Source organism: Macrotis lagotis, chromosome 8, assembly GCF_037893015.1.
Source record: "Macrotis lagotis isolate mMagLag1 chromosome 8, bilby.v1.9.chrom.fasta, whole genome shotgun sequence".
Classification (NCBI taxonomy): domain Eukaryota; kingdom Metazoa; phylum Chordata; class Mammalia; order Peramelemorphia; family Peramelidae; genus Macrotis; species Macrotis lagotis.
The window spans coordinates 166857186-166884690 of NC_133665.1; the positions used below are offsets into that span (position 1 = coordinate 166857186).

Consider the following 27505-nt stretch of genomic DNA (forward strand, 5'->3'; position numbering starts at 1 on the left):
GGGAGTTGGGGTATGGGGGCTGGGGTATTAAATCTTGGTTCACTGCCTAGAGGCCAGTCGGGGGCTGGATGCTTATCTCTGTCCCACCTTTATTCACCACTTTTTCTCTTTGCTCTTTATCATCCATTTGTCTATTGTTACTTTTGCCATTATATTTATTCTTATCTGCCCAGACTCCAGAGGGTGACCAAGGAGCAAGAGATGATTTGTATTGGCCCCCTTATCGCCAGTTCTGACAAAGATGTTTACAGAGTGAAATCACAAGAATTGCACCAGTTTGTGTGTAAGCTGAGTGAGAACAAAGTCAGGATTTTGAAAGTTCAGGAAAGGCAATAAGAATGCTCTTTGTGCAAGTTAGAAGCAATGAGGGCAAGGGCCAAGAGTTAAATTTAGCCTCAATATAAGGAAGGATCCCCCAGAATTAGATTTTCCAAATGACCACAGGGTTCCCCCCCTCCTGATGTGGGACTCCTTTTGGACAGAGACATTGAGTTGCCAGTTCCTTTTCCTATCCATTTTATAGTTGAGGAAACTGAGGCAAGCACAGCTATTTAAATGACTTGTCCAGGGTCCCCCAACTAGGAAGTGTCTGAGGCCAGATCTGAACTTGGGAACTTCCTGACTCAGGCCTGGCACTCTATCCACTTTACCACCTAACTGTCATAGGGGTCTTTAGTCTTTCAAAATATGGGGACTTTGTTGGCCAGGTTGCCATGGTGTCCATTGGACAAGATGGTCTTTCTGGTCCCTTCCAGCTTTTGTGGTTCTTTGAATGAATTGTTCAGTCAGTCCTTTTGTTAAATAGACCATTGCCGCTCATTTGTTGAATTTGAATGGACTCCTTTAGAAAACTCTAAGGGATTTCTGTCCCTTGTTGGGCGAGTCTTAATTGCCCCGTTTCCACTGATCTCAGTGGGTACTTGAGATGATTTGGATCCTGTTCTTTTCAGTCCTTTTTGCTCTTGGTGAGACTGACATCAAACATGGAGTTTAATACTCCAGGTTTGTGTTCTCACAAGGGCCTGGTAAAGGGGTCATTCAGGCAGGAATCATACCCATTTTGTGGATGGAGTGTTTGGTGGCTAAGCAGCACTGTGCTGGTAGGCCCCAGGCACACTCTGTTTTGCTCTTCAATACCTCACAAATGCAGATAATTACATTTCCAGTCTTCTCCCCATTTCTCCCCTAGGCCTGCTCAGTCCCCTTCACTTCTCTTTTATTGGTGTCTGAGGCTGGATTCGATTTCAGATCTTCCTGGCTCTAGGTCCAGAGCACTCTCCTTTATGCCTCTAATTCCTTGTTGCTGCTAGTAGTATTACTACAGTCTCATGTTCTTAACTCACTTTACCCTCCTGCTACCCCCCCCAATAGATAGCAGATATCCCCCGCCCTGCCAGGCTCGATTCCCCACTGGCCCAGGTATCGGTCATAGGACTTTCCACAAAAGTTGGGAAGCTTTCTAGGATAGGAAGAGGGGTCTCCTTTGTAGAGAACCTTTAGGCAAATGAACCAGTGGTGCTTTCCACAGGATGACTGTAGATGATTTGTCTTTGAAGACCTTGAGCATTGGCCAAGGCAGAATCAGGACAGTCCCTCTTGCCAGACTTCCCTGCCTTTGTCAAGTGATTCTCGGCTCTTCCTGGTCCTCAGTAGCCCCAGCTGCCATTCAGATACTCCCAGAAAGTGAAGACAACAGTAGGGCTGAGTAAAGACTTTTTGGGAAAGAATCGTGTCCTGGTTTTTGCAGTTGTTGAACATGGTCACTTTAGCGAATTCTTTCAGCTGGAACATCCTTAACCTGCTTTGCCTCTCTGGCTGTGATGCCCACGGGCCTGGCCAGGAGCATCTCCCCAGTGGGCTCTTTTTTGAACGCCCACTACAGAAACACAGTATGTGAGGAGGGAAAGGGGTAGGGCCCGGACACCAAAATAACCGCTCCCAGGCTCTTGAGTCAAGTCACTGCTAGATTGATGGGTAATGACATTGAGGGGTCTGTGAGAGTAGGAAAGGAGTCCTATGGGGGGGGGGATGCACCATCAGTCAGAAATTCAATGATAAAGCAATGTTTTTCACCTTCATCTTGTAGAATTAACTGAATTTAGAGCATTTCCGTATAAAGGAGGGGATGAATTTATACTCTCTCTGCCCCCTCCAGGGGAAGAGAACAGATGATTCTGCTCCAGGGGACACCAGTTGCAGACTAGCTTTCCAGAAGGAGCCCCGTTCTATCCGTCCAATAAGAGACAAAGCTGAGGCTTGGGGACCTGGTGATTGTGCAGGTCCCACCATTGGGATGGGGGATCCAAGTATGTCTAAGTGATGTAACACCAGGGCTGAAAAGTCTTTCTTTCTCTTACTTGTGAGGTCAAGCCAACACTCTTTTCTCTGAGATACCATGGGGTAAATTGAAGCCCTGGGGAGACTCTCAGCTGCAGCCAGAGCTGAATGGAAGGGAGCAGAGTGTAGAAACTGAAACCTGTATCATCTAGAAAACCACAGCCTGGTCTAGGATTTCAACTTTCTTACCCATTCAACCTTTAACCAGAGTCATGGGCACATGGGAGAACCTGCTGGCCATTATTTATAGTTATTTCTTTCTCTTTCCTATATACTTTCTGGTGGAGACTACATAAAGTTAGGGACAGGATAGGACCCTAATTGATCTCCCGCCTCCTTGTGGGGAAGGGGAGACCTGTAATTACATCAGCTTAGAGAATCCCTGGTGGGTCAGCCCACCGCCAGTGGAATGGCTGACTGGTCCTGAAGCAATGCAGCTATTGTTTATCCAACACAGGTCTTGAACAGCAGGAGTCCGAGTAATTGGATGAAATTTTCCTCACCAGAAAGAAAAACTTTCCAAACTTTATAAAATAGCTCATCTAGTAAAGGAAAACCCAGTTTAATCCTGGTGAGCGTAGATGATCTGTAATGACTAACCCAAGAGAACTCAGTTTTACACATTTGGGGATAAGGGAGGACAGTGGTGGTGGGGTCAGCTGGGTTGGGGTTGGACACATGATGGTGGGCATCTCTGAGCCTCAGTCCATCTGTAAAATGGGGTTCATATTGCTTGTACTTTCAATCTTAAGGGATGTGCTTTTCCAAAGTCTTAAGGCATGATATGTGTATGCTAACTCCTGGTTTTCTACAAAAGAGGAGAAACAAAGTAGGTTTTTTACCTCCTGTCCTTTGATCTCCAGAAAGAAAATTCCTCAATCTGAAAGAAAGGAAGGGAGGGAGGGAGGAAGGAAAGAAAGAAAATCATTCAGTCTTGCCTGAAAGTTAAGACTTGAGGAGTATCCTTTAGGCATCTGAAGATCTAAATGGAGAAGCTAAGATCTTTTTTCCTGATGATTTTGCCTCTCTTCCTTCCTCTTGCCTCTATTTTTCAAGGATGGATGCTGGGGGCAACTAGGTGGCACAGTGGATAGAGCACTGACCCTGGACTCTGGAAGACCTGAGTTCAGATCCAACCTGACACTTAGCCTACCTGTGTGACCTTGGGCAAGGCACTTAATCCCATTGCCTTAAATAATTTTTTTTTTTAGGTTTTTGCAAGGCAAACGGGGTTAAGTGGCTTGCCCAAGGCCACACAGCTGCTAGGTAATTATTAAGCGTCTGAGACTGGATTTGAACCCAGGTCCTCCTGACTCCAGGGCCAGTGTGCCACCTAGCTGCCCCAATAAATAAAATTAAAAAAAAGAGAGATACAGAGAGGATAATCTTTGTAAATCAGTTTAGGGTAAAGATGTGCAAGTTCCTATGTACAGGCCACTAAGGAGGTTAATGATTTTTCCCTATTTCCCAAATGGTAGAAGAATCCAGTTCTTTTCCTGTGACCATCACAGGATGTTCTCCATCATCTATAGGTTTGTTGGGTAAATCCCAGAGAATTTATAAAAAGAAGGCTGGATGCTTTAAGACTACTCTCAGGGCCATGTTGGAAATAAGAGTGGCTTGGCAGGCACTTCTTCTGTCAAGTTACTTCTTGATGCCATTTGGGACAAGACTGAATTTCACAAAAATACAGCCCTTCAGGGTTGGAAGGGGTCTCAGGATCTTCATAGTCAAAAACTTCGGCACATCCATAAGTGGGTTTTGCCTGAAGCCCTCCGGTTGGTAACTCTGCTTCTGCCTTCTGTGACTGGAGCAGCCAGAGTACTTTACCTTCCCTCTGCTTTTCCTTGTTCTTCCTCTCTCCTGGGGATATCCAGGATCAGCCATGTTGGTGTCACCAGCCAGGAGCCTGGGGTTTCCTCTCCCCACTAGCAGAGAAGGGGTCAGAAGTGAACCAGAATGGTTCCATGGAGAGTTTCTATCTCTTTCACTGTCCTCAACTCTGTCCAAGAAGATGACCTCATGAAACAGCCAGCCTTTTAGATTAGGACAAGGCTGTGAATTTTGGACTGTAAATTCAAAGAAAAATACTTTTGCATTTGCTGATAGGGCAGGGGGCATTTCTGCATTCATCAGGTACCCATTCCAGGACCGGGTCTTGTCTCTGTCTTGCTTTTGTCTTTTTCCCCTTTCCTGTTCCACCCACATACCCCCAGTTAGTATTTTTTTGGAAGATAATTTTTCCTTTTGTTCATCTGGGTACTGTCTGTTTGGAAACTGCAGGACTCTGTTTGGAAACAAGATCAAATCCGTGGCCAAGAGAGCGTTCTCAGGACTGGAGGGCTTGGAGCACCTGTGAGTACCCGCCATGCCTTGCTGGGTTGAGGGGCTGCCAAGCAGAGCTGCCCGAGAAGTCTGCTAGCAATTTAATTGTCTTTGTAAACTGAGAAGCTGGGCTGTTGGGAGAGGCCAGCTGCTTCCTTCTCATTAGAAGTCAACTTCAACTTTGCCCTTTATTTTATGGGTGCCAGGAGAAGGAGCTTGAGAACATATGGCATATTTGGGGGTTCTCAATTAATGGGATTGGGATTGGAATATATAATCTCCTCACCTCCCTTCCTAGCCTCAGGATCACGTGGGGTATCTCACCTCCTCAGACTCAGACTTCATGTTAGTTCTCCCTAATGCTTAGCTCTCAGACCGACAGCTTTATGGTAAAAAATAACCTAAATGTTCAATTGTGACCCAGTTGTCTTTGACTGGTTCTTGCTTCCGTCCCCCAAAAATGAGAGCAAAGCAGAGGCCTTCTTCTTGGCCCTACTTGAGATGCTTATAGCAGTGGCTTCCTGATCAGCTAAGTCCTTTTTGTTTCTGAGTCTTGTTTACTTGTCCTGGGAACTCTTAGTTAATGAGCCCCAAGGGCCTTTCATTTCCAGTAGAATTGAAACTCCTTGAGGGCTGGACTAGTTTTCATTTTGTCCCTATACATGGGGGCCTGTTACCTGTTTGGCAGATCTTGAATGAGTCAACTCCCAAAATGAACTAGTAGAGAAAGATCTTACAAGAGTTTAGGAAGCACCTCTGTCAGATCATGCTGTTATTTAAGCTGATGTTGCAAAAGAAAAGGGTGGAAGAGAACTGGGTTTTCTTTGGGCCATTGCAGCATTTGCTTTTTTCTTGTCCTTTTCAGAAACCTTGGAGAAAATGCAATAAGGTCTATCCAGTTTGATGCCTTTGCAAAGATGAAGAATCTTAAAGAACTGTAAGTGATTCATAATGCTGTGTGTGTGTGTGGGGGGGGGTTGGGCAGAAGTAATCGGAAAAGTTAAAATTAACCATTTCCAATATCATCGGTTCTCTTGGAATTTCTATTCATTTGATTTTATACCTTTAAAAAAATCTCAAGAAGGGTCCCTATTATCAGACAGGCAAAGGAGTCCCCCTGCCACTCACACACAGGTCAATAAACTGTTTTAATGTCTGTGTTTTTGCCAGTTAAGTAGTTTATTTAAATGAGTCCCATTTGGAATAATCCAGTCAATGGGAATAATCAGTCTGGGATTTATCTTTCATTATGGATAGAATGAGCTTGCTGCCATACACAGTGAAGACCCCAAGAACAAAATTCTGCTTTTCTTTTTCTTTCCGAGCTTGAGAGTAACTGAAGCAGGCCCAGGGAGCAGCTGCCTTCCCATGTGTGGACAGAGCAAGCTTTTTTTGGTTCTTGCTCCTAGCTTTTAAATCCACTTATGCCTTTTTGGATCCCTTGAAAGCATCCTGATTTTCACCAGTGTATCACCATTGAGAATCATGGCTGCTTTAAACAGACTCATCCAGTGTTGAGTCTTTTGACTTAACCTTATATTCGGGATCCTTCAAATTCCAAGATTGTAGATACAGCAAAACCGTTCTATTTAGTGATGGATGGAGGGAACCTGGTCCTTGCTGATGTAGCCTGAGAAGAGAATTAGCCTTTTTTCCTGAGATCTGTAAAGGCTCCTTCATCTGTGAGGAAATCTCCTAGCTGGTTCACCTGATTCCTAAGAGAGACTTCCTTTCTCCCATTTAAGGGAGTCAGTAAAGGAGAAGGTTGGGTTTGGAGTGAGAGGACTTGAGGCCATCAAACTCCTCTGGGTCTTAGTTCTTACATTTGTAAAATAGAAAGGAATTGTACAAGATGGCACCCAGCATTGTGATCCCCAAAGGTGATCTTTAAAGGTGACTTTTTTTTTGGTCCTTTACACATTCAATACACTGAATGTTCTTCCCAATTTGGACCTCTCTGGCAGTAGAGACCAGATATTTGACCTTATTCTGGACCCCCCATCCTAGAGAGCTCGTCTGGAATTCCAGTCAGACCCTCCATTTCCCCAGTTTACTGCTGGCTGGCCTGAACCCAGCCTTCTGGTGGAAGTTTGCTGGTTCCCCCTGCCCCCCTTAGTTGCAGGCAGGTTGTGCTGCCCGCTTAGTCATCCTCTGGGTAAATTTCCACAAGTGTTGATTGGAAACACACTTCAAGTTGGAATTGGGAAAATGTACAGTTCTGGCCAATGCCGTATTGGAATAGCTGGGAGGGTAGACATTTCAAGGCAGCGCCTCTTAGCTGGGCCGCCTTCTCATTTTCAATGATGGGATGGAAGGAATCGGGGCTAGCTTTGGGAAGCTAACATTCTTTGGACTTGACTGTTGGGACATGGCTTCCTACTCCCTCCAAGGGGGTTTTCTGTCTCCAAGTGACAGGCTTCATCGACTTGCTTTCACTGCTAGGTGAGGGATGTTTCTGTCTTAGCTTGGTGACTGGTGCTTTTTAATTGAATTTCCCCTCATTGTATCAGAATATCTCTTGTCCAAGGGTCCTTACTCCCCAACATGAGTAGCCTCTTCCAGATTGTCATTTCTTCCAGAGGTGGGGAAAGGGTGGAATTAGCATGGGGAGTAGAGTAGTCATCTCTCGATGAACCAAGCCAACTAAACCCAGCAACGTTGTAGAGGAGGCAAGGACTTCATTTTGCCTCTCTTCATACTCATTCTTGTTAGTATTAATATTTATTTTCCCAGACTATGAAGCCTATTCCTGTAAGTCATACATAGAATTAAAAATAGTTCTCTCCCCAGATGAGTAGCTGAAGACTCTTCAGGAGGGTAGCATGATTTATTTTTGCTATGCCTGGGATCTCCTTGACCACTTGGGAAAGGCAGTTAAGTTATTGTAACGTGGGGGACATAGGACGTGGCACTGGTCAATTGCCAGCTCTGCTGCTTGGATCCATGAAGATGCTTCTTGGGGAATCAAGTCCCACCCTTGGCTGTTGGTCTGGCCGAGGAGAGCCAGGCAAATGACTCCTTTTAACAGTCTGAGAAAAGTTTTGATTTTGAAAAGTTCTGATCCATCAGATTTAGGATTAGCTAACCATAATACAATCCAAGATACAGTCCTAAGAAGACTTTTGGTTATCCTTTTTCTCTTGGGTTTGAAAAAGAAATCTTGACCAATTTTTAAGATCTATATCAGGGGTTTACCTGCAGGACTCCCAAATGTCCTGGAACTACATTAATGTGTGGTTGGGACATGTTTAACAAAATAAAGAAAAATACAGTACAACATAGATCATGTTAATTGGTGGTTTTCTCAGCCAAAAGCACTGACCTACATGAGCCTCAAGACCACATTGTTATCTTTGGTATTTTTTAAAATAACATTTTATTTTTTCACAATTATATGTGAAAACAATTTTTAACATTTTAAGATCTCCTTATAATAAGTTTAGAATCACCGAATGAACCAGCTTTAAACAAGTGAAGGTGTTTTAACTGTGACATGGGAGGAGAGCAGGAGGAGAGCTTGAGATGGAAACATATTCTGATCCCTCTTTAAGTCTAGTCTAGGGGATGTGTCTGGGCCCCTTACTCCCCAGGTGGACAGTTGGGCTCTCACTCTGGCCTGCTCATTTTTTTTTTAAGAGGGCCAGAGTGAGAAGACAGAACATGTGAGGATCTAGAGTTAGTTATGGATCTCGGTTATTCGTACCTTTTTTTCCTCTTAGACCATGGAAAGTTGAGCTGGGGCTGTAGTCAGAAAGCCCATTGGCTTTCTAAACCCATCCTGGCCCTTCTCCATTGTCCTCACTGGTACCTTCCCAGTGCCCACGAGCCGGCAAGGAGAGCTTCCGAGGGCCTGCAGCAAGACGATTCACCCAGGCCCTCAGGCAGACTTGTCAAGTGACTCTGTGTGCAAGAATGTCCGCTTAGATGGCCATTCTGATTTCTGATGAAAAATCCCCCTCTTGGTTGCTGAGAAATGAAGAAAGAAAACAGTTACTGTTTTGATTGGATCCATACGAAACCAAGACTTTGCATTCTCATGCTCCCAGTGCAGCGGCTGCTGACGGGCGCTGTTTACAAAGAGCCGAACTGAATCCCACGGACCTCCAAAATAATGCGGGTGTACAAGGAAATGCACAAACAGGGAGGGGGAGCATGCTGGCCTGGGTTCCATTTTGAAATAGTAAAATGTTCATTTTTGCCAAATAGAATGTAGCAGCTGGAGGGAGAGACAAATGCAGAAATAGTCCTTCAGAGAACTTATTTTCTCCCTTGTTAGCTGAGTTTGAGCTTGTTTCTCCTCTTGAATTTTCTCTTCTTCATTTATAGCATCCATTGGCATAAGGACTGCAAGCATCCTTTGAAAATGTAGAAAGTGGACATACATACCTTATTAATTTTATAGTTGTCCTCCAAGGATTGTTGATAGAATTCTGGAAGGCACTCCAGGGATCACTTAGTTCTGCCCTGTCATTTTACCTTTGAGGAAACTGAGGCACGGGAGTAGGAGGGGGGAAGGTTTCTTGTCCAAGGTCATAAAGTTACTTAATAGTAGAGCAGAGATTCTATTTTGAGCCTCTGAAGCAGTCCACAGGGGGCCTTTGGGTTAGAATTCAGGTGATTATCATCCTCTGAATAATGTGAGAATCCCCTATCTCCTATGTTGGAGGCTGTTGATGTTTTGAGTGGGAAGATTTGGTGGGGGAGTGTTGTTGATAGAAGGGTTTGAAATGGTTACACATATTGAGAATCCCTTCCCCAGGTTTGCCACCTAATCTTTGGAATCTTTTTTTTTCCCTTCAGTCACATCAACAGCGATAGTTTTCTGTGTGACTGCCAGCTGAAGTGGGTACCCCAGTGGTTAATGGGGAGAGGCCTCCAAACCATGGTGGTGGCCACCTGTGCCCATCCAGAGTCCGTGAAGGGCCAGAGCATTTTCTCCGTGCCACCAGAGAGTTTCGTGTGTGGTAAGACCATCTTGATGTCTAGCTGCTCATCTTCTGAGGTTGGGCTTAAGGTCTGAGATGCCAGTCAGAATTTGTCATTCATTCCTGTAGTGATTTGTGGGATGGCAGCAAACCCCGGGCCATGTTTAGAAATTAGTTGGTGGATATGATTTATTTCCCACTGAAACCACAGTCAGTGTTTATTGTATACAGAGTCCTTATTACATGGTGTTTAAGGGGTTATAACTCACCCACAGAGATCTTGGTAATTGTAGGTAAGACTGGACCTTGGTAGAATCTGTTCATTTGGTCCAAGGGTCTGGACAATTCCTAAACCCCAAGGACCAAAGGTTAACTGCAGGGAGAGAGAGTCTCAGGAGAATGCATCTCTCAATATAGAGAAGCTCTCGTTATTGTCTGGGCAGTCTTACAGACTGAGCTTTGGTTGACTGAAATTTGCATTTATAGCTTTAAATGGATTGTTTTCTGGTTTATTCTGGTTTTTGGAATGTAGCTTTTGCTCTCTTTTTGTCCCAGGGTGCAGCCAAGTAGGACTGCAGATGAGCATAGAGAATTCTGAGCAACTGAAAACACACACACACACACACACAGATGCCTGTTTTTAAGCTGTGTGATAAAAGCCTTCTGGCTAGAAAACTTGATTGAGAGGAAGAGGTGACTTCTCCTTAGCTCTTTTTACTTGAAATCAAGTCAAGTAGATGGTTCCCTTTGGCAACCCACAGAGGAGGATGCTTGGCTCAGATGACCATCTTCCCCCAGCGCCTGAGTCTTTTTAGAGTTGGGGTTGGGTTTGGGGCCTCTGGGGGAATCTTGCTCCTTCAGCATTTGCCTCAGGTTTCCTCCTCACCCCTTCCAAAGCTTTTGCCACTGTCTCATCTCGGGCCTCTGCTGTGAATGGGTGCCCCAAAGGCTATCCCTAGGCAGAAGTGGTTTGGGCCACTTTGTTTTCAATAGGGGATCATTCTGACCCACATGCTCCAACCCAAGAAAGACTTGGTAGCTTATAGTGGTCCCAGTCAAGTCTTGAACAATGTTAACAGAAAGAGATGAGGGACACATAGAAAAAGCTGCCTCTCCTCCCAGTCATTTCTTAACAAAGGGAACCACTTCAAATAAGTTTATCCAGTAATTAGTAAGTAGATTCTGCACACTTGGCTCAGATGACCACCTTTGTTAAATGTAAACAGGCAAAAATTGGTGGTGTTTATTAACACTTTGTCAGCAGACAGTTTGCAGATTGTGGCCTGGTTGGAGATCAGGTGGAGGAGGCAGTATGATCAATCCATGACGCTCTGGACTGAAATCCAAGAGAGTTGGGTTGTAGTCTCAACTCTACTTTCCATCCACCTTATCTTCCCTTATGGTTCAGGTGCCTCTTCTTCCATGATGCCTTCCTTTGTGGTTGTCTCCTTCAACAAGTAACATTATACTTGCCTAATTCTGTCCATTATTACCCATGTGTGGGAGAATGTTGTCAGTGAGGAGCTTTGAAGTTTTGGAATCCACAGCTAGAAAGTAGTAGAGGAACCTTGGGCAAGCCACTCAGTCTTTAGGAAGAGGCAAGGCCTCCATTTATGCTTCTCATTCTGGGATTATTCTGAGTTTTCCAGAGTGTAGGACTGGTGGGTGATAGCCCCACAATTTTCTGCCCTGGTCAGAAGTCTAGTCACATTCTGCTCTGGGCCTCACATTTTTTTTTTTTTTTTTGTAAGGACAGTATAAGATGGGAGAAGAGAGCTATGAGTATGGTGAAGAATCTTGAATGTTTGCTCTTTGAAGAAGTCAAGTCTTGGAGGAATGTGATTTCTAACTTCAAAGGGAAACTAGATATAGCATCATAGAATGCTCAATTTATTTCCAGAAAAGGACATTATAGACCATTCCTCTCATTTGACAAATGGGGATACATTTGTTTTTTTAGGTTTTTGCAAGGCAGTGGGGTTAAGTGACTTGCCCAAGGCCACACAGCTAGGTAATTATTAAGTGTCAGAGGCTGGATTTGAACTCAGATCTTCCTTACTTCAGGGCCAGTGCTCTATTCACTGTGCCACCTAGTCACCCCTGGGTATAGTTTTTCACAGAGAGGAGGCAATTTGTCCAAGGTCATCATTTGAGACAAAGCCAAGAATGAAAACGAAGGACTTGGGACCCTCCATCCTGAATGCTTTTTATTATGCCCCTCTCACTGCTCCAGGACTATACCAGAAGCTGTGGGTAGAAGTGGCAAAAATTGAGGCTTGATATGAAGTAAAACTTGCTCATAATTAGAATTATCTAGAAGTAGGAAAGGATGATGACTGGAGATGTGGTGGGTTTTCTCCTTTACTTGAGCAGAAGGTTGTCGGGTATTTTGGAGAGACTCAGAGGTTTGGGGAACTTCGATTCCTGTCCCCTGCCCATGTGTGTGTCCTTTGGTTTATTGTCATTTGCATGACTGAATTGATCACCATGTTATCATGGGTGACCCTGCATGACCGTAGACCACACTTGTCTCTTGGCAGATGATTTCCCAAAGCCCCAGATCGTCACTCAGCCAGAGACAACCATGGCAGTGGCAGGCAAGGACATCCGCTTCACATGCTCAGCTGCCAGCAGCAGCAGCTCGCCAATGACTTTTGCTTGGAAGAAGGACAATGAGGTCCTCCCCAATGCTGACATCGAGAACTTTGCCCATGTCCGGGCTGGGGAGGTCATGGAGTACACCACCATCTTGCATCTTCGCCAGGTCACCTTCCACCATGAGGGACGGTACCAGTGTGTGATCACCAACCACTTTGGCTCCACCTATTCTCACAAGGCCCGGCTCACAGTGAACGGTAAGGAGATGGGGCTTCTGATCCTGCCTTCACGATTCCCCCATCTCTCGGGGCTTCAGGGAAGTAAGAGGGTCAAAGACCCTGGATTCAAATCTTTGTTCTTCTAATTTAAAACCATGGTAAGAAGAAGTAGTTTTGTAACTTGCCTGCCTCTCCTATCCTCATCTTTCAAATGGGATGAGATAAGACGACTCTGGAGAGTCTTTCCAGATCTGACTCTTGATTCTAGAAGACTGGAGAATTCTTTCACAGGAGGCGCTCCAAGGCACCACTGGAGCTGCTGTCATGAGTCATGTAGTTCTAATGAAAAATGACAAGTTTGTGTATCCCTAGTTGGTTTGGTGAGGGAACTTGAGGCTTGGTCATCTCCAGAGGCTTCAGCAGGAGCTTCCCTTCACCTCAGTACCCCGGGCCAGAGAGCACACCAGCATCCGCCACCTATTTCGTAACTCGAACCGTGACATTAGTTAGTTGGCTCTAAGGCCTGGCTTCTAGAAGGCACTTTATAAATGTTCACAGAATGAATTGAAGAGCTGTAAAGCCCCACAGGAGTGGTGCCTAGTGGTTTAGCGTCCACTTGAGAAGGGCTCAAGGGCGGTGCTCTCCCTCACAAGGGATCCTTGCTTGGAGCATTTTTATCAGTGACTTGGGGATCCCACAGTTTGAGAGATGCAGGTGGCATCTTAGATGACAGGATTTGGAGAGATCTGGACATAAGGATGAGTAGAATTAGTGGTAAAGGCTTTCTTGTATTTGTGGACAAAAAATACTTCATGTGTCCAGTAGGGGAGAAACGACAGTTGAAATAATTTTAAAAAAATACTTTTATCTGTGGGTGTATGGGGGACTGCAAACCCATGGTCAGGCCACTTTGGGGGTATCGTAGAGGGCTCTTTAATAACGGATAACCTGGTAAGGGAGAAAAGCACTGACTTAATTTTAAAATGTAGTGTTAACTATATTGTATTGTATATTTTGTCAAGGTTTCCAGTTACTCCCTAGTATATATTGCCCCTACATTTGACACCTCTCCTCCAGGGGTTCAAGCAGGTTGCGACTTACCTGTTGGTCACATAAGTAATGAGATTTTCCAATTTCATATCACTTAAGCTCTGTCTACTCCATTTATAATAGCAAATACTTCCCAGGCTGTTGTGAAGATCAAATAAATAACAACAGATTTGTAGAACTCTTTGCCCAGGGCCTTCCATATACAGTAAGCACTTGATAAATGTTTCTTTGCCCCTTCCCTATGCCAGGGACGGATACATTAGAAAGTCCTGGAGGGAGGCTGAGTAAAAGAAGAAAATTGAACCTGATTTGGGGGCAGATCAGCAGGAGGGTGGGAAGGCAGCAAGGGTCACCTTGATGAGGCAAATCGGCTTAGATTACAGGTAGAAGGCATTGTAGGAGCTTAACAGTGGGTTGTAAAACATTGTTTCTAAAAGGATTTTTCTGGGGCTTTGGGAACACCTCTAGCATGACTGAAACATGTGTGGGTCTTGTTGCAGTGTTGCCGTCGTTCACGAAAATGCCCCATGACATTGCCATTCGGACGGGCACCACCGCACGCCTGGAATGTGCTGCCAATGGGCACCCCAACCCCCAGATTGCCTGGCAGAAGGATGGCGGTACTGACTTCCCAGCTGCCCGGGAGCGCCGCATGCTTGTCATGCCGGACGATGTTGTGTTTTTCATCACTGATGTGAAGATCGATGACATGGGAGTTTATAGCTGCACAGCCCAGAATTCAGCTGGCTCTGTGTCAGCCAATGCCACCCTCACAGTCTTAGGCAAGTCTCTGTCCGTGTGTGTGTGTGTGTGTGTGTGTGCGCATGTATGCATGTGGGAGAGATGTGTGTAAAAGAGTACCAGCTCTCAAGTCAGAGGACCTGGGTCAAGCTACTCTTGCCTCAGTTTCCTCTTCTGTAAAAAAGAGGGGAATGTATTTACTGAGCTCAGGAATATTTTACAGCTCTAGAGCTATTGTTCTGTAACTATATAAATACTAAAATGGTCCTATAAATGTTATATCAGTGAACTAGGATAAATAGATTAGTTATGACTTTTGAGTACCTCAGCTGACCAGGATCTGCCTAATTTGGTAAAATCTCTGTCATTTTAGAAACGCCATCCTTAATGATTCCCTTAGAAGACCGTGTGGCGGCTGTTGGAGAAACTGTGGCTCTTCAATGCAAAGCAAGCGGGAGCCCCCCACCCCGAATCACTTGGTTGAAGGGTGATCAGCCAGTGAGCCTCACTGACCGCCACCACTTCACTCCCGGAAACCAGCTGCTGATTATCCAGAGTGTGGTGCCAGAGGATGCTGATAGGTATACCTGTGAGATGTCCAATGCCTTGGGAACAGAACGAGCCCACAGCCAGTTGAGCGTCTTCCCTACGCCGGGCTGCAGGAAAGATGGAACCACCGTGGGCATTTTCACCATTGCTGTGGTTTGCAGTATCGTGCTGACTTCACTGGTCTGGGTCTGCATCATCTACCAAACCAGGAAGAAGAGTGAGGAATATAGTGTCACCAACACAGGTGAGTTTCCTTGGGGGCATCCTGGGGATGAACCGCTTCACATGACAAAGCTGTTTTGTCTGCAGAGGGTGGGAGATTCATGGAAGACTTTGCTTACAGCCCTATTTTTAGGTTTTGCATTTTAGGTCTTACATTTTACAAACGTAAGAATCTGAGGCTTAGAAAGGTCAAATGACCAGACCATCAACATGGGTCAGTTAAGTCCCTTCTATCTGTGGGCATTGTTGGAGAGTAGTTGACAAAGCTTTGAACTCCCAAGATGAGTCTCATGTCCTCTTGATAGCTAAGTCTATATTTTTTGAAAAACCCATTCTTCTGGATTTTCTTTCACTTTGTGACTTCTTGCACTGAAGAGTGCTTTTTCAACCAGATGACTGCCTTCAATCCCACCCTGCCCTGTCATGATGGTCCTGCTGCTTCTGTTTCTTCCATGGGTTTGGGAAATGAGATAACTCAAGTTTGTTAAAATTGTTTGCAGTAAGACTAAGCAAGGACAGGTGGGCTCTCAAAATCAAGGGCTTCATATTAGTACATGAACTCTGAATCCTCCATTTGGTTGGCCTCCAGTTCCTTTCCTCTTTGTTAGTCATCCTTCAGAAAGTGGAGCCAGAGTCAGCTGTAGGAGTTGTTTACAGTAGTCATTGGGGAGTGCTGGTTTGTAATTTTCTGTTCTCTTTCCAGATGAAACCATTGTACCCCCTGATGTCCCAAGTTACCTGTCTTCTCAGGGGACTCTCTCAGACAGACAAGAAGCAGTGGTCAGGACTGAGATGGGCCACCAGGCCAATGGACACATAGAAAGTAATGGTATGACTTCTTGTCTGTGATACTGTGGTCCTGGGCTGTGCGGTTCTTGAGGGGTGCTGGGGCAATCTTAGTTCTCATGACGTGGGGAGTGGCCTCATGATTACATGATACAGTGTATTCTATCGGTAAATTTGAAGTAGCATCAGAAATGACTTCCATCTTAAAACTTGGCCTTGGCCAGATGCTGTTTATCTCCTCTCCAGCTAGGCTATGAGTTTTCTGATTGGCTTGGCAGTCCAACTTCCACACATAATGTAACTTTGGTGGGCAAATGCAACAGGTACTATTAAATGCCTATTGTATCCCAGACATTGAGGATACAAATCAAAAGTGAGCCAATTGCTTCTATCAAGATGGTCACATTTGGGGTGGCTAGGTGGCGTAGTGGATAAAGCACTGGTCATGGAGTCAGGAGTACCTGGGTTCAAATATGGTCTCAGACATTTAAAAATTACCTTAGCTGTGTGGCCTTGGGCAAGCCACTTAACCCCGTTTGCTTTGCAAAAAAAAAAAAAAAAACCCTAAAAAAATTGGTGACATTCTCCTGGGGCAGGTACACAGGAAATGATACATGCTATAAGAATTTGGAAGTAGGGGCCTCAGGAATGGCATTTTATGGTTGGTGACACTTGAATGTGCCTATCTAGGGCCTTCAAGAGATGGAGGTGGACTGGAGAGTACTCCCACATGGAAGATAATGTATACAAAGGCACAGAGGAGCCTGTAAACCTCTTTGGCTGAAACCAATGTATGCAGGAAAAATAATTTCTAGCCCAGCATTTAAGTCATACACTTGCCTTTAGGATAGTAGTATCTGAAAATAAGACATATTCTAATTGAGAGTTGGGAAGAAGTTAGACTTTCCCAAAGTCACATGGCCAGTTAAATTCAGAATCCCTATCTTTTGATTCTATTTATTCCCCCAATTCTAATTGATGGGATTAGTTTCCTTAAGAGATGTATCCTCTGAGTTGCCTTCCCCCATCCATAGAACCATTCCATAAACAAAGATTAAAAAAAGGGAACTAGTTAACCAATCTGTTTTCTTAGTATTCCATATCTATAGTTTCCCTTTCCATTCATTTTCCAAAGCCTCCAGGACTTGAATATGTTTTCCATGATCTGAATCTAAGAGCAAAACGAGTTTTCTTACTTAACCTTCCTTGTTTTCTTTACTCTCAAACTGCCCACTTGGAAGATATCTTCTTTATTCCCTTCAGTTATTACCATCCATGTGCAGAATCCTATCAGTTTGGAGGTCTCATTAAAAGTCTTATAAAAGAAGTTTTGGGTGAAGCCTATAAAGGACTGTGATGGATGATGTTGTTTCTTGTATTGCAGGTGTTTGTCAGAGAGATGCCTGTCTGAATCCAGATGTTGACCTCCCTGGACCTGCTTCTAGGCAGCCTAAACTATGTCTAGGGCACAACAAAGAAGTGTGGAAGGCGGCTGATGGAGGATTTAGTCCAGATACAACAGGTAGAAGAGAATATTTTCAATAGAGAAATAAATAGGGTCAAATCCTAGGTCAGCCCTTCTTTTTCATGAAATGGACTGTCTGCAACAGTGAGATAGTGGCTGGTGCTGAACCTGGACTGTCTTCCTCATCAGATGGCAAGTCTCTTAAGGGCAGTTTGTCCTTTCCTTTTGATGCTGCTGGGCAAGTCAACACTGAGTCCTCATTTAGCTCATTAGCACTCACTAAAATCTATCTAAATAGTAAGGCAGGGGCAAATGTTTTCCTACCAAAGATTTTAAAATCTGTAACTCTTCTCCTTGTGGCAGTTCAACATTTTTTCTCTTCTCTTCAGAATATAGTATGGCAGCTGTATGCAGTGCCTTCAGTGATAATGCTACCAGTTATTCTAAGGACAGAGACTCCTATCCTCTGCATAACACACACCCGAGTCCACGGGGTAGCCAAGAGCCCAGCAAGAGTGAGGAAGAACATCCCTTGCTGCATCAAGCAGTCTCGCCCCAAAGCAATGGGACTCTTGCTGGCTCACATCCAGAGGGCAGTGGCAACTCCCTCTACCCCAGTAACCATGATAGAATGTCAGTATCCGGTATTCAAAAACCACCACCTCTTGACCACAATGGTAGGTATTTTGCTTTTTCTCTCATATCCACTGGTCTCCTTGGAGGAGGAATAGATCATAGTCCAAATTGTGCTGCTGTGCCAGTGATTTGGGGGGGTGTTCTCATAGCTGGGGTGAAAACACAATAAATGATGTGCTATCTTTTTTCTTTTCCGTAGGGGGCTCTTTAAATGATTTAGGAAAATCTTCTGAGTCTGAGTCTGTTGTCTTGCACCCTTTGTCTTTGGGGACAAGAGGAGTGGCACTCCCAGGAGCTTCAAGTGCCTCCTCCAGCTTTCCAGAACTCACTGGCATCGAGGCCCAGGCCAAGTCTTCTCTTCCCAATGGACACTTGCCCAAGCCCTGTGACTCCAGTCAGGAGTCTGCAGCACCACGAGGAAGCTTCCACGTACAGAGAAATGTGCCATTACTTTTTGTTCCAAACATCTAGGTCACGGCGACCTCAGTTTGTGAACCCTCATCAGTCTTGCACAGAAAAGAGAGTTTGGAGACATGCATCCCAGAAATGTACATAATTGAACTGTGGGGAGCATCAGGAGTTGAAAGGTAGACTTGCATCTGAAGCACACACATGCAAAAAGACTATTATGTACAAAGGAAGACAAAGTATTTGATACAATTGTACATAAGAGTTTTCATATATATATTATATATAAATATATCTTTTACAGAGGCTATTTTAATCTTTAGTGCATGATGGTTAACAAGGAGTGAAAGCTTACATTTGGGCAATACTGTTTTCCATACCAGGTTGCTGTTAAATTTTTTTGGGGAAAATAATCCTGGTGCCTTAATGAAACTTGTATTAATGAAAACCACATTTGTTTCAAAGTATCGATTGGACTGTTGAGCACCAATCACCCTTACCTTGTATTTGCACGTCAGCGGGTCAGATGTTAAGGACGACACTTGAGTAGATGAGCCAGCGGGGCACCATAGCTGCCCTGTGACTCACTGCCCACTTTGTTCAGAAATGACTTTTTTTAATGGTAGACACCATTTTGTGTCTGTTGGTGAATGCTGTAGCCCATTTTAGTTAATGCTCACCTTATACATAGGTGGGTAAACGTGGCCCCAGGTCTAACAAAGAATGGAATCACTAAGGCCAACAGTTTATGCGTTTTGTGCCTAAACATACATACACTAAAGTATCGAGCCCACCAGTGAAGTGCCCAAATTTGTCTCTGGCCAGTGGATCCCTTGAGTATAAGTGGGCCGTTTGGTTTCCAAGTTCACTGTAAGTAAAACAAATGTGGTGTATTAGATCAGTATCTTATGATTTTGATATGAATCTTTTTTTATTTATATAAAAGCTGCTTTGGTTGGTGTTGGTACCTGTGGATGATTTTTCACTATTTTAATTTTAGTTTTGCTAATATAAGATTGGGCAGCTAGGAGGCTCAGTGGATAGAATGCAACCCTTAAGTCAGGAAAACTCATCTTTTCGAGTTCAAATCTGGCCTTATTCACTTACTAGCTGTGTGACCCTGGGCAAGTCACTTCACCCTGTTTGCCTCAGTTTCCTCATCTGTCAAATGAGCTGGAGAAGGAAATGGCGAACCACTCCAGTACCTCTGCCAAGAAAACCCCAAATGGGGTCACAAAGAGTCGGATACGACTTAAACAGCTGAACAATACAAGATTGAAAAATGTTGGCCCTGGTGAAAATCATTTTGGGGGTGGGGGGATGGAAGAGAGGAAGGAAGGAGAATTCATTTTTCCTTAAGGGTCTTAACAAAAGGACTCAGTTGCTTACTAGTGAGTGCACACCCAGGTGTCTACATGGCCTCAGTTGGACCAACACCAGGCCAGGGTGCGGGCCGTAACTTTGCCAGCTGCCTGTCTACTGGCTTCTAGGTTCTCTTTGCACTTTTGAGACAGGTGGCTCCCTTTGTTGTGAGTGCCAACGTATAACACATTGAATTTCAGCAAAACTCCACTAACAATTCAGAACCCTGGAATAAATGTAGGTCAAAGCAGGGCATCCATGGGTATAACACTTGTCATTGTGCTTTGGAATGCCTAATCACAGTTGCAAAATGTCAGCACATTAAGAATCTTTTATTTTTTATTTTTTTGACAGTTAACTGTCTCATGTTACTTCCACAAAATATGTGAATTTGCTGCTTCTGAGAGGCAATGTGAAAGAGGAAGTATGGCTTTTGTGTACAAAGTTATTTATTTATAGAAAATTTGGTACAATGTTGTACATTGAAAAACATGTAAAATATTGACGTGTCTAACAAATGGCATTGAAGTGTCTTTTAATAAAGGTTCATTTATAAATATTAATTTTTCTGGGTAGATTCAAACTTTTCTTCACTGGAGGGATGGGCCAGGTGACAAGGACGTTCTTCTCTTCGAAGAGAAGCCATGTTTCCATGAAGTAGTAATGGAACAGACAATGAAGACTGTACCTGCCTTTCCATGTAGAAGCCCAGTCTTTCATTGTTGTGACCGACCTAAGGGAGGGTATTGGTTTCTGTTCAGATGCTTCATTTCACGTTGTTTGTTCTACAAGTACCACGAAATTTGTCTGGTTTGATACATTCTAGTCCCTTCATTTAACAAGTCTTTGATGTCAAATTGAAAAGTAGGGAGTAGGCTCAGCCACCTAGACCCAACCCTTCCTGAACCTCAGCTGAAGGGGCCACATTTAGCAGCTGGTTGGCTGGCTGCTCAATTTGTAGTTGAAGGAGGCAGGTAACTGAAGTCACAGACCTGACTGCCTGTTCTGCAGACCTGTGGGTCCCAACAAAGCAATAGGACATGGACTTTCTTTGCTTCAGCCTCCCAGGCCAGGCTGTGTCCAGAGCCCGGCAGGGGCAGGAGATGAAAGATCAGATGAAGGATCATGATTGTGTTCATGAGCAGCTGAGGTGGAGGGTGGGGCTGAGAACCCCCTTTAGAAAGCTGCTGGTGATGTCATTCACTTTCCTTCTTGGCAGAGGGATTTCTATGACATAGCTCAGCCTATGCCACAGATGGGACATTTTGAATGTAATTTTATCAAAAATCGATTTCCATACCCTATAAAGGTTTAGGTTACATAAGGATCCAGCCGCTGCTTCCCTCAAAAAGAGGGGAGTTGTAGTGGGGCCTAGGGACATGACGGACACCCCCTCTTCTTACTTTGACTGTCAGTTGACCTTTGGATTCGATTCCTGGGTTTGTTTGGCAAGTCAAAACAGCAAACTGCGTGTTTGCTCATATGCACCAAGGAAGATGAAACCTCCCAAGCTAATTGCTGCCATTCGAGGGAAAACACCTGCAAATAACCTGGAAAATTGAGGGGGGGAAGGGGGGACAACATGGAAAAAAGAAGTGAGTTTCATTTCTGTGTAAGGGAGGACCCAGCTCTCCAGTGCATCACCCACCACCTGTCCTTCCTGCTTAGGAATACACACACAGTAATGTGGAGAGGCAGAGATTACCAGCCCTCCCCAGGGTTTGGATGCCATTGGGAATCACCTTCCGCTGTTATCAGGTGGTGGGGCTGGAGAAGCCATCTCATTGGCTAAGAGCTGGTCACGGAGCTTCTTACAACCGTCATTTATCCAGACAGCCCTCTCAGTTGAGTTCCCCACTGAAGCCCCACATTTGGCCAAAGGTGCATGGCCCAAGGCCAGCTCGGAGGCCACTTTCAGGCCAAGGACTAAGACCAGACCAGGCTGGGCTCCTGGACATCTTTCAGTTGGCAGTAAATGACCCCCACCCTAAACTCCACATGCTCTTTCCTCCACTTACTCAAACTTAAAAAACTGATCCATTCCCCATCCTGTTTTGCAAGTCAAGTTCCTTAGCCAATTAACAGGCAAATGGGTCACACAGTGACTCCAAAAATCAGTCGTCATCATCGTCATCATCACTAAAACAAACTGAAACACTGATGGTTTATCATTACATTTGACTCTGTTTCAGTTCCATGTTCAGGGGAAACCAATTGCCATTTCAACAGGAACATTTTGCTCTCCTTTAAGAATATGGCCAGGAGGCTCTGAGCCAGTCTCCCTCCCACAACACCTCCAGTTTTTGCAGTAACTCCTTCAGGTCATCATCCTAGGACTCCCCTTCTCTAGCTTCTCCATTCCAAACTAAACTCTTGTGAGACAAGGTGCTTTGCATACCAGGTGATTCACCAGGTAAGTTTAGGTCTCAGAGGGAAAATATAAATACTTGGTACTAAGTATAAGGACCAGAGGGGAAAAAGGTAGAACCTGGTAAACAGAAGGCATCTAATGGAGATGGTCTCTATGGCTCCAAAGACACCTAAAGAATGATAGGAAAATCAATAGAGTGGTGCCAGGGAAGTCACAGAGGAGGTTCAAGGAGTGGGTTGTCCCCAGGGTTGGATGCTATCAGAAAAGAAGGAGCAAGGCAACCGGTCCTGAATCTGGAAGCAGCAGTAATGACCTTGGTCTAGAGGCCAGCCAATCACAGGTGAAACTAGCCAGTGGTAGGTGGTTCACTTGTTCAAGTTCCAACAGAAGGTTCTCTGCTCTGAAAGGAGGTGCTTAGGCTGTGGGTTTCCAAAAGGGACTGCCGGGCCCCAGCTGTTCCCCACCTCTGTTGTGGCCTGTGGGGAGGAGGGGTCCTTGGGGAGGCTGGCAACCTCTGATGGTCCTCTGGGCCAACCTCTGAGTGCCCTCATTTGGGTCTGGTGGAAATGAGCTCTGAGGCTCTGGGCACCACATTCAGGCCGACAGATGGAAACGTTTTATGGCTTCACTAGATGACAATTGGGTCTATTATCATAATTATAGTTTTAAAGTTGGGATAATTTGTACAAGGCATGTCCCGACCTAACTAACTCTCCAAGGAGGCCAAAGCTTGGCAGGGAGGAGTCACAGTGGAGTTGCCAGGGACAGGCAGGCCCGTAGCTTTCTCTACCATCCGTCAGCAGGGTGGCATCTTGGGATGCAGAAGGGCAGCATTTCTCACTGCTTGGTCCTTCCCACCTGTGCAGTCAATACCTCCTGCAGATGTGGTCATCTGCATACTGAAGCCTTGAGGGTAGAGATGGGGGGGGGGTCTGCCTTAATATTCCTGGGGTTTAATAAGTTGCCTGGCAAACAGTAAGCACTTAATAAAAGCTGGTTGACTTAACTCACAGGAAAAAAGTATCTAAAAGCACCATGATCATACCTCTCTCCCCCAAAACAAGACTAAAATTTAAAGTCTGGCAGGAGGTGGCCAAGAGAGATCCTCCCCAGTCCCAGGCCAGGAAGGATGGGCCAGCCCAAAGCTCAGCCTTTCTGGACAAGTGTCAGAGATCAAGGAACAGACTCTGCCTGGTCCTTTTTATCATTGGAGGAAGGATGACAGTTGGGAAGGAGTGAAGCTGCAGGGCTTGAACTGGACCTTGCCAAGGCCAAGCTTAGCTCATCTCTCACTGACTCGGATGAAGAGGATGAGTCAAGACCCCCATGGGCACTGGGCAGCTAATGTCATCTACCTCCAGCTTCAGAGAATACTCTGGGGACATACAGAGTGGGGTCATTGACAGGACTTGAACCTAGGTCATTCAGACTCCAGCTTCTACTCTGCCTCCCAGACAGGATACAGCTTGTGCTCAAAGATTCTGACTGACACACACACACTCAAGACCCAGCAGCTGCTGAGGATGTTCTGGGTTCAGGTTCTTTTGTCGCCCATGTACCATGTGGATTCTCTCCACAACCTGGGGATGGAGGGCAGGCTCAAGGAGCTGTCCAGCAGCACCAAGTGGGGAAGTGGCAGGACCAGCCCCAGCCAGGCTACTACCTTGGGATGATTCTAAAAGCCAAGTGACCAGAGATGCTAAAACCATGGGGGAGATCACCACAGTAAAGGACCATAAATTCTAGAAGGTGTGCAAAGACTTGACCAGAATGACAGTCAAAGCTCCAGGTCTCAGAAAAGGTGAAACCCACCCACCTTATTTCTCTTTGTAAGGCCAACTGCCCTCAAAAACCTTGGGGGACCCAAAGGAAACACCCCCCCCCCCCCAATGACCCAGTCTAAGCCGAGTTCTTCATGATTTCAAGGCAAGTTCTGGGGCCTGACCACAAGGTTCCCTTTGTTTTACTAGTTGAGTCAAGCCCCCAGCTTTTGTTAAGGGCTTACTCTGCTCCAGAAGCTGTGCTAAATCCAGAGAATACAAAGAACAAAAGCAGCATCCAAGTGCATTTAAAGGAGGATCTTAGGATGCTCTCATCAGTAGCCACTAAAATGCATTATGGTCTCTTTTCCTCTGGTCAACCCTGATCTCTCTCACTCATAGAACACAATCATGGACCTCTAGGCAGAGGAGTCCAATCCTTTCCTTTAGCCACCAAAGAGAAGGTGACTTGCTCAAAGTCAGTGCCCCTGGGGGGAACCAAGCCAGGCGTCGTCCTTTCTTCAAATCCAACATCATCCAGTCCAGATGGACCTTTATAATTCCCAGCTCTGAGTATCTCTCCCTGATCTTTGAACTTTCTAGTTTCATCTCCCGTTCATTTCTTCACATCCCAAGAAAAATGGACTGACTTTCAGCCCCTCCCTGAATACATGAGGCTTTTTTCAGCCTGTATCCACTGATTTTCACCATTCTTCAAAGTGTAGCTTTCTCCCTTCTCCTCGCCCATGCCAAGGCTGAGCTCATAGGCCAAGGCCTCCCTGCTGCAGTATTCTCTGACTTCTGTCCTTCGGCCTCTCTGACAGTCCTTACTGAGTGCCTATGTCTTTAATTTAACCAGCAAGTACAGATCAGGAACACCTGCAATACAACAGATGCCTAATAAATGTTTGCTTTCAGATTAGACTTAGACTGAAGGCGGCAAGGGTGCGGGGTCTGCAGGCAGGACTCTGAGCCTTGGCCTGCCCCAGTCACCACTCACAGGATTACTGTGAGGATCCAGAGATCTTTGTACTGCCCTTGGCCCAGGTCTGTCCCATGGCAGGTCCCTCCTCAGTGCTTGCTCTTTTTTCTACCTGGAAGGTCACTGACATCACCAGCCTCTCTGCTCCAGCACCAGCACGAGCTTTCCAAAGAGTCCATCATACACAAGACTGAGTGCTCAGCTCATCCCCTCGCTGGGTTTGTCAGCCTCTGACACATCTCATAGCCCCCTACTCTCTCCAGGAGTATTACCATTATCAGCATCCCCACACCTCAGAGTTTCATGACTGGCCCCATGTCATCCAGGTAGGAAATGGGAAGAGATGAGACTGTAACCCTGGCAAGCCGCTTTGCCACACCACCTCTCAATAAGAAAGCTCCTAAGGACAAAAGAGGAGGTTTAAGGATGTGCCAATGATCTTGAGGAAGGTGAGCAGCTCCCATTTTCCTAAGGCTTTAACGTTTGCAAAATGTTTTAGACTTTGACACTGGCTCATATATGTGGAGCTAGAAGGACTGTAGCTCATGGTTTCCCAACCAAGGCCAGAGAGGTTGAGTGGCTGCATCCAGGGGTCAGAGAGCCAGGAATGGGCAGGACAGGCTTTCCTATCCACTAGTCACCATGTGAGATGAGAGGGCCAAGTATCATTTCTTCCATCTGTGGCTTTCAGTGAGAGGTGGATGGAAATCTCTGCCTATTCCTGTGAACAAGCAAAAATGGTTGTCCTGCTGAAGTGCCAGGGGTCCTTCTTGGAGAAGGATGGATCACGCAGCTGCCCTTTATGAATACATTCTACAACAGAAGATTGGTAAAAAGTCGCCAACTACTTCACATGGAGGGGATCTCAAAGGTCCCTTTCCCTGAGCAGCCTGAAACATTATCTGTCTTGGATTAACTGACTTATAATTGGAAACAGAGCTTAGCAAATTGGTTCACCAAAGACAGAAAAGAGAACTCCTCCCAGCAACCCCCCTCCCAAGTTTACAGAGAAGGACACCGAGGTCCCCAGTTCCAACAGTGGGACTAGGACTAAGCTGGGCATCGAAGGCCTCCTGAAGCTCACGGTCACAGGGAGGGCTCAGAGGCTTTTTCCTAACCATGACTTCCTTCCCTAACATCTGTTTTAGTTTACTATTCTCATATTTTGTTGAATCAAGATATTTTTCTGTATGTTTTCTGGTGCTGATTCGAGCCAAGTCATTTGTCGTCTTTCTATCCGGTGGTGAGGAAGAAAGGGAGAGGTTAAATTTCCAGGTTTGGATAGGAAGCAAAATCAAAAAGAAGATGCTGTTGTCTAGACTCTTCTCTCCTGTATCAGAGGGCCTGCACAGTGCACATAGGACTGAAGAGAAATACTTCCTCCTAACTAAGTAGCCTCGGACCCAAAGGTCAGCCACCTGGTGAGGAGGGAGCCAGGACTGACTGGCAGGAGATGACAAGCCAGCTGACTAGAGTCCTGTGGATATGCAAACTGAAAACAGGGAAATGAGCCATTTATGAGGCGCTTCTGTTGGAAAGGGCTTATTCTTTCCATACTCAACTTGCCACTATCTGACTCTGTCTATTTATAGCATCTCTGGTCATAAATTGGAGAATGAAAAGAGTCCTCTTCAGTTCCCCTTCCAGCTGATGATGGCCCTCTTCCTCTCCCTCAGGCTTCCGGGAGCTGGGGTAGTGATGATCACATTGCCCCCATGTGTCACCGCCTCCTCTAAGGCTCAGGGATCAGCCCAGCTTGGCAGACTTCAACGACTTGGCAGCTTAGTTTTCTCAGAAAACATGGATTCAATAAGCAAGAAGACTATTTAGAGAGTCAGGATTTGACTATCGATGCTAGTCTTATCACACAAACAACCAGGGCAATAACATTCATCTGTTTATGATTGGTTGTGATCCAAGGACCCACAGAGACACGGATCTGCATGTGTCTTCAGAGAACGTGCTGGAGAGTCCAGTTTAATGTGGCAAACATTCCTGAAGCCATGTTTTGGATGCAGGAGTCGGGGTCTGCCAGAGACTGAAAAGTTCATTTAAGACAAGGTCCTGGCCCTTAAGGAGTTCATGAGTCAGTCAGTCAAATGTTTATTAATCCCAAGTGTTGGTCACTATTCTAAATGTTGGGAATATAAAGAAAGGCAAAAGACAGTCCCCGTCCTCAAAAAGCTCATGATCAAATGAGCAAACCGAAAAGGTACAAACAAGTCATAAATAGGAAACAATGGAAATGATGAACCAAAAGAAGGTGCTAGTATTAACAGAGCTTGGAAAAGGCTCCCTTAGAAGGTAGGATTTTAACTGGAATTTACAGGTACCTAGGAGGTCAGTAGTCTGAGTGAACAAGGGAGAGCATCCCAGGTTTGGGGGACAGCCAGAGAGAATGACCAGAGACGAGAGTTGGAGGGTTTGTTTGAGGAAAAACAAGGAGGTCGATGTCGCTGGCCAGTCAAGGAAGGGGTTATGACATAAAGATAAATCACTATAATATAAAATGAAAGAGGATAATCCATTAAAAAAGGTGAAATCATGAGAATATGTGAGGTCCAAAGAGAAGGATAATTACTGCTGAGGCAGATTTGGGAAGGTTCTAAGGAAGAAGTGGTGCCAGAATTGAACCTTCAAGAAGGGAGGAAGATTCGTGGAGGATGGGCAGGAAGAACCTGCAGAAAAGGAAGGGAGTATCTCACCATGCTGGAGCCTACAGTCCAAGGAGGAAGAAGAATGAAAGAAGACTAGAAGGGAAGGTGCTGCC

General features: G+C 45.3%; 2 protein-coding genes across 4 annotated transcripts in view; one reads left to right on the top strand and one right to left on the bottom strand.

Annotated features, from left to right (window-relative positions):
- Positions 1-20188, top strand: part of LRIG1 (leucine rich repeats and immunoglobulin like domains 1) — a 124511-nt gene extending 104323 nt beyond the window's left edge. The window contains exons 10-19 of the mRNA XM_074198783.1: positions 4621-4692; positions 5528-5599; positions 9463-9626; positions 12128-12442; positions 13954-14235; positions 14568-14987; positions 15669-15794; positions 17136-17273; positions 17606-17893; positions 18052-20188. Coding sequence (XP_074054884.1) covers positions 4621-4692; positions 5528-5599; positions 9463-9626; positions 12128-12442; positions 13954-14235; positions 14568-14987; positions 15669-15794; positions 17136-17273; positions 17606-17893; positions 18052-18323 — 2149 coding nt within the window. The 3' untranslated portion in view covers positions 18324-20188. The remainder of the gene's footprint in view (positions 1-4620; positions 4693-5527; positions 5600-9462; positions 9627-12127; positions 12443-13953; positions 14236-14567; positions 14988-15668; positions 15795-17135; positions 17274-17605; positions 17894-18051) is intronic.
- The window catches only part of SLC25A26 (solute carrier family 25 member 26), a 174264-nt gene continuing 148171 nt past the window's right edge, over positions 1413-27505 (bottom strand). For 2 of the 3 annotated variants that reach the window (XM_074198785.1, XM_074198784.1), the window contains one exon: positions 1413-21172. In XM_074198785.1, coding sequence (XP_074054886.1) covers positions 21076-21172 — 97 coding nt within the window. In that variant the 3' untranslated portion in view covers positions 1413-21075. The remainder of the gene's footprint in view (positions 21173-27505) is intronic. The other variant, XM_074198786.1, reaches the window with a different exon arrangement.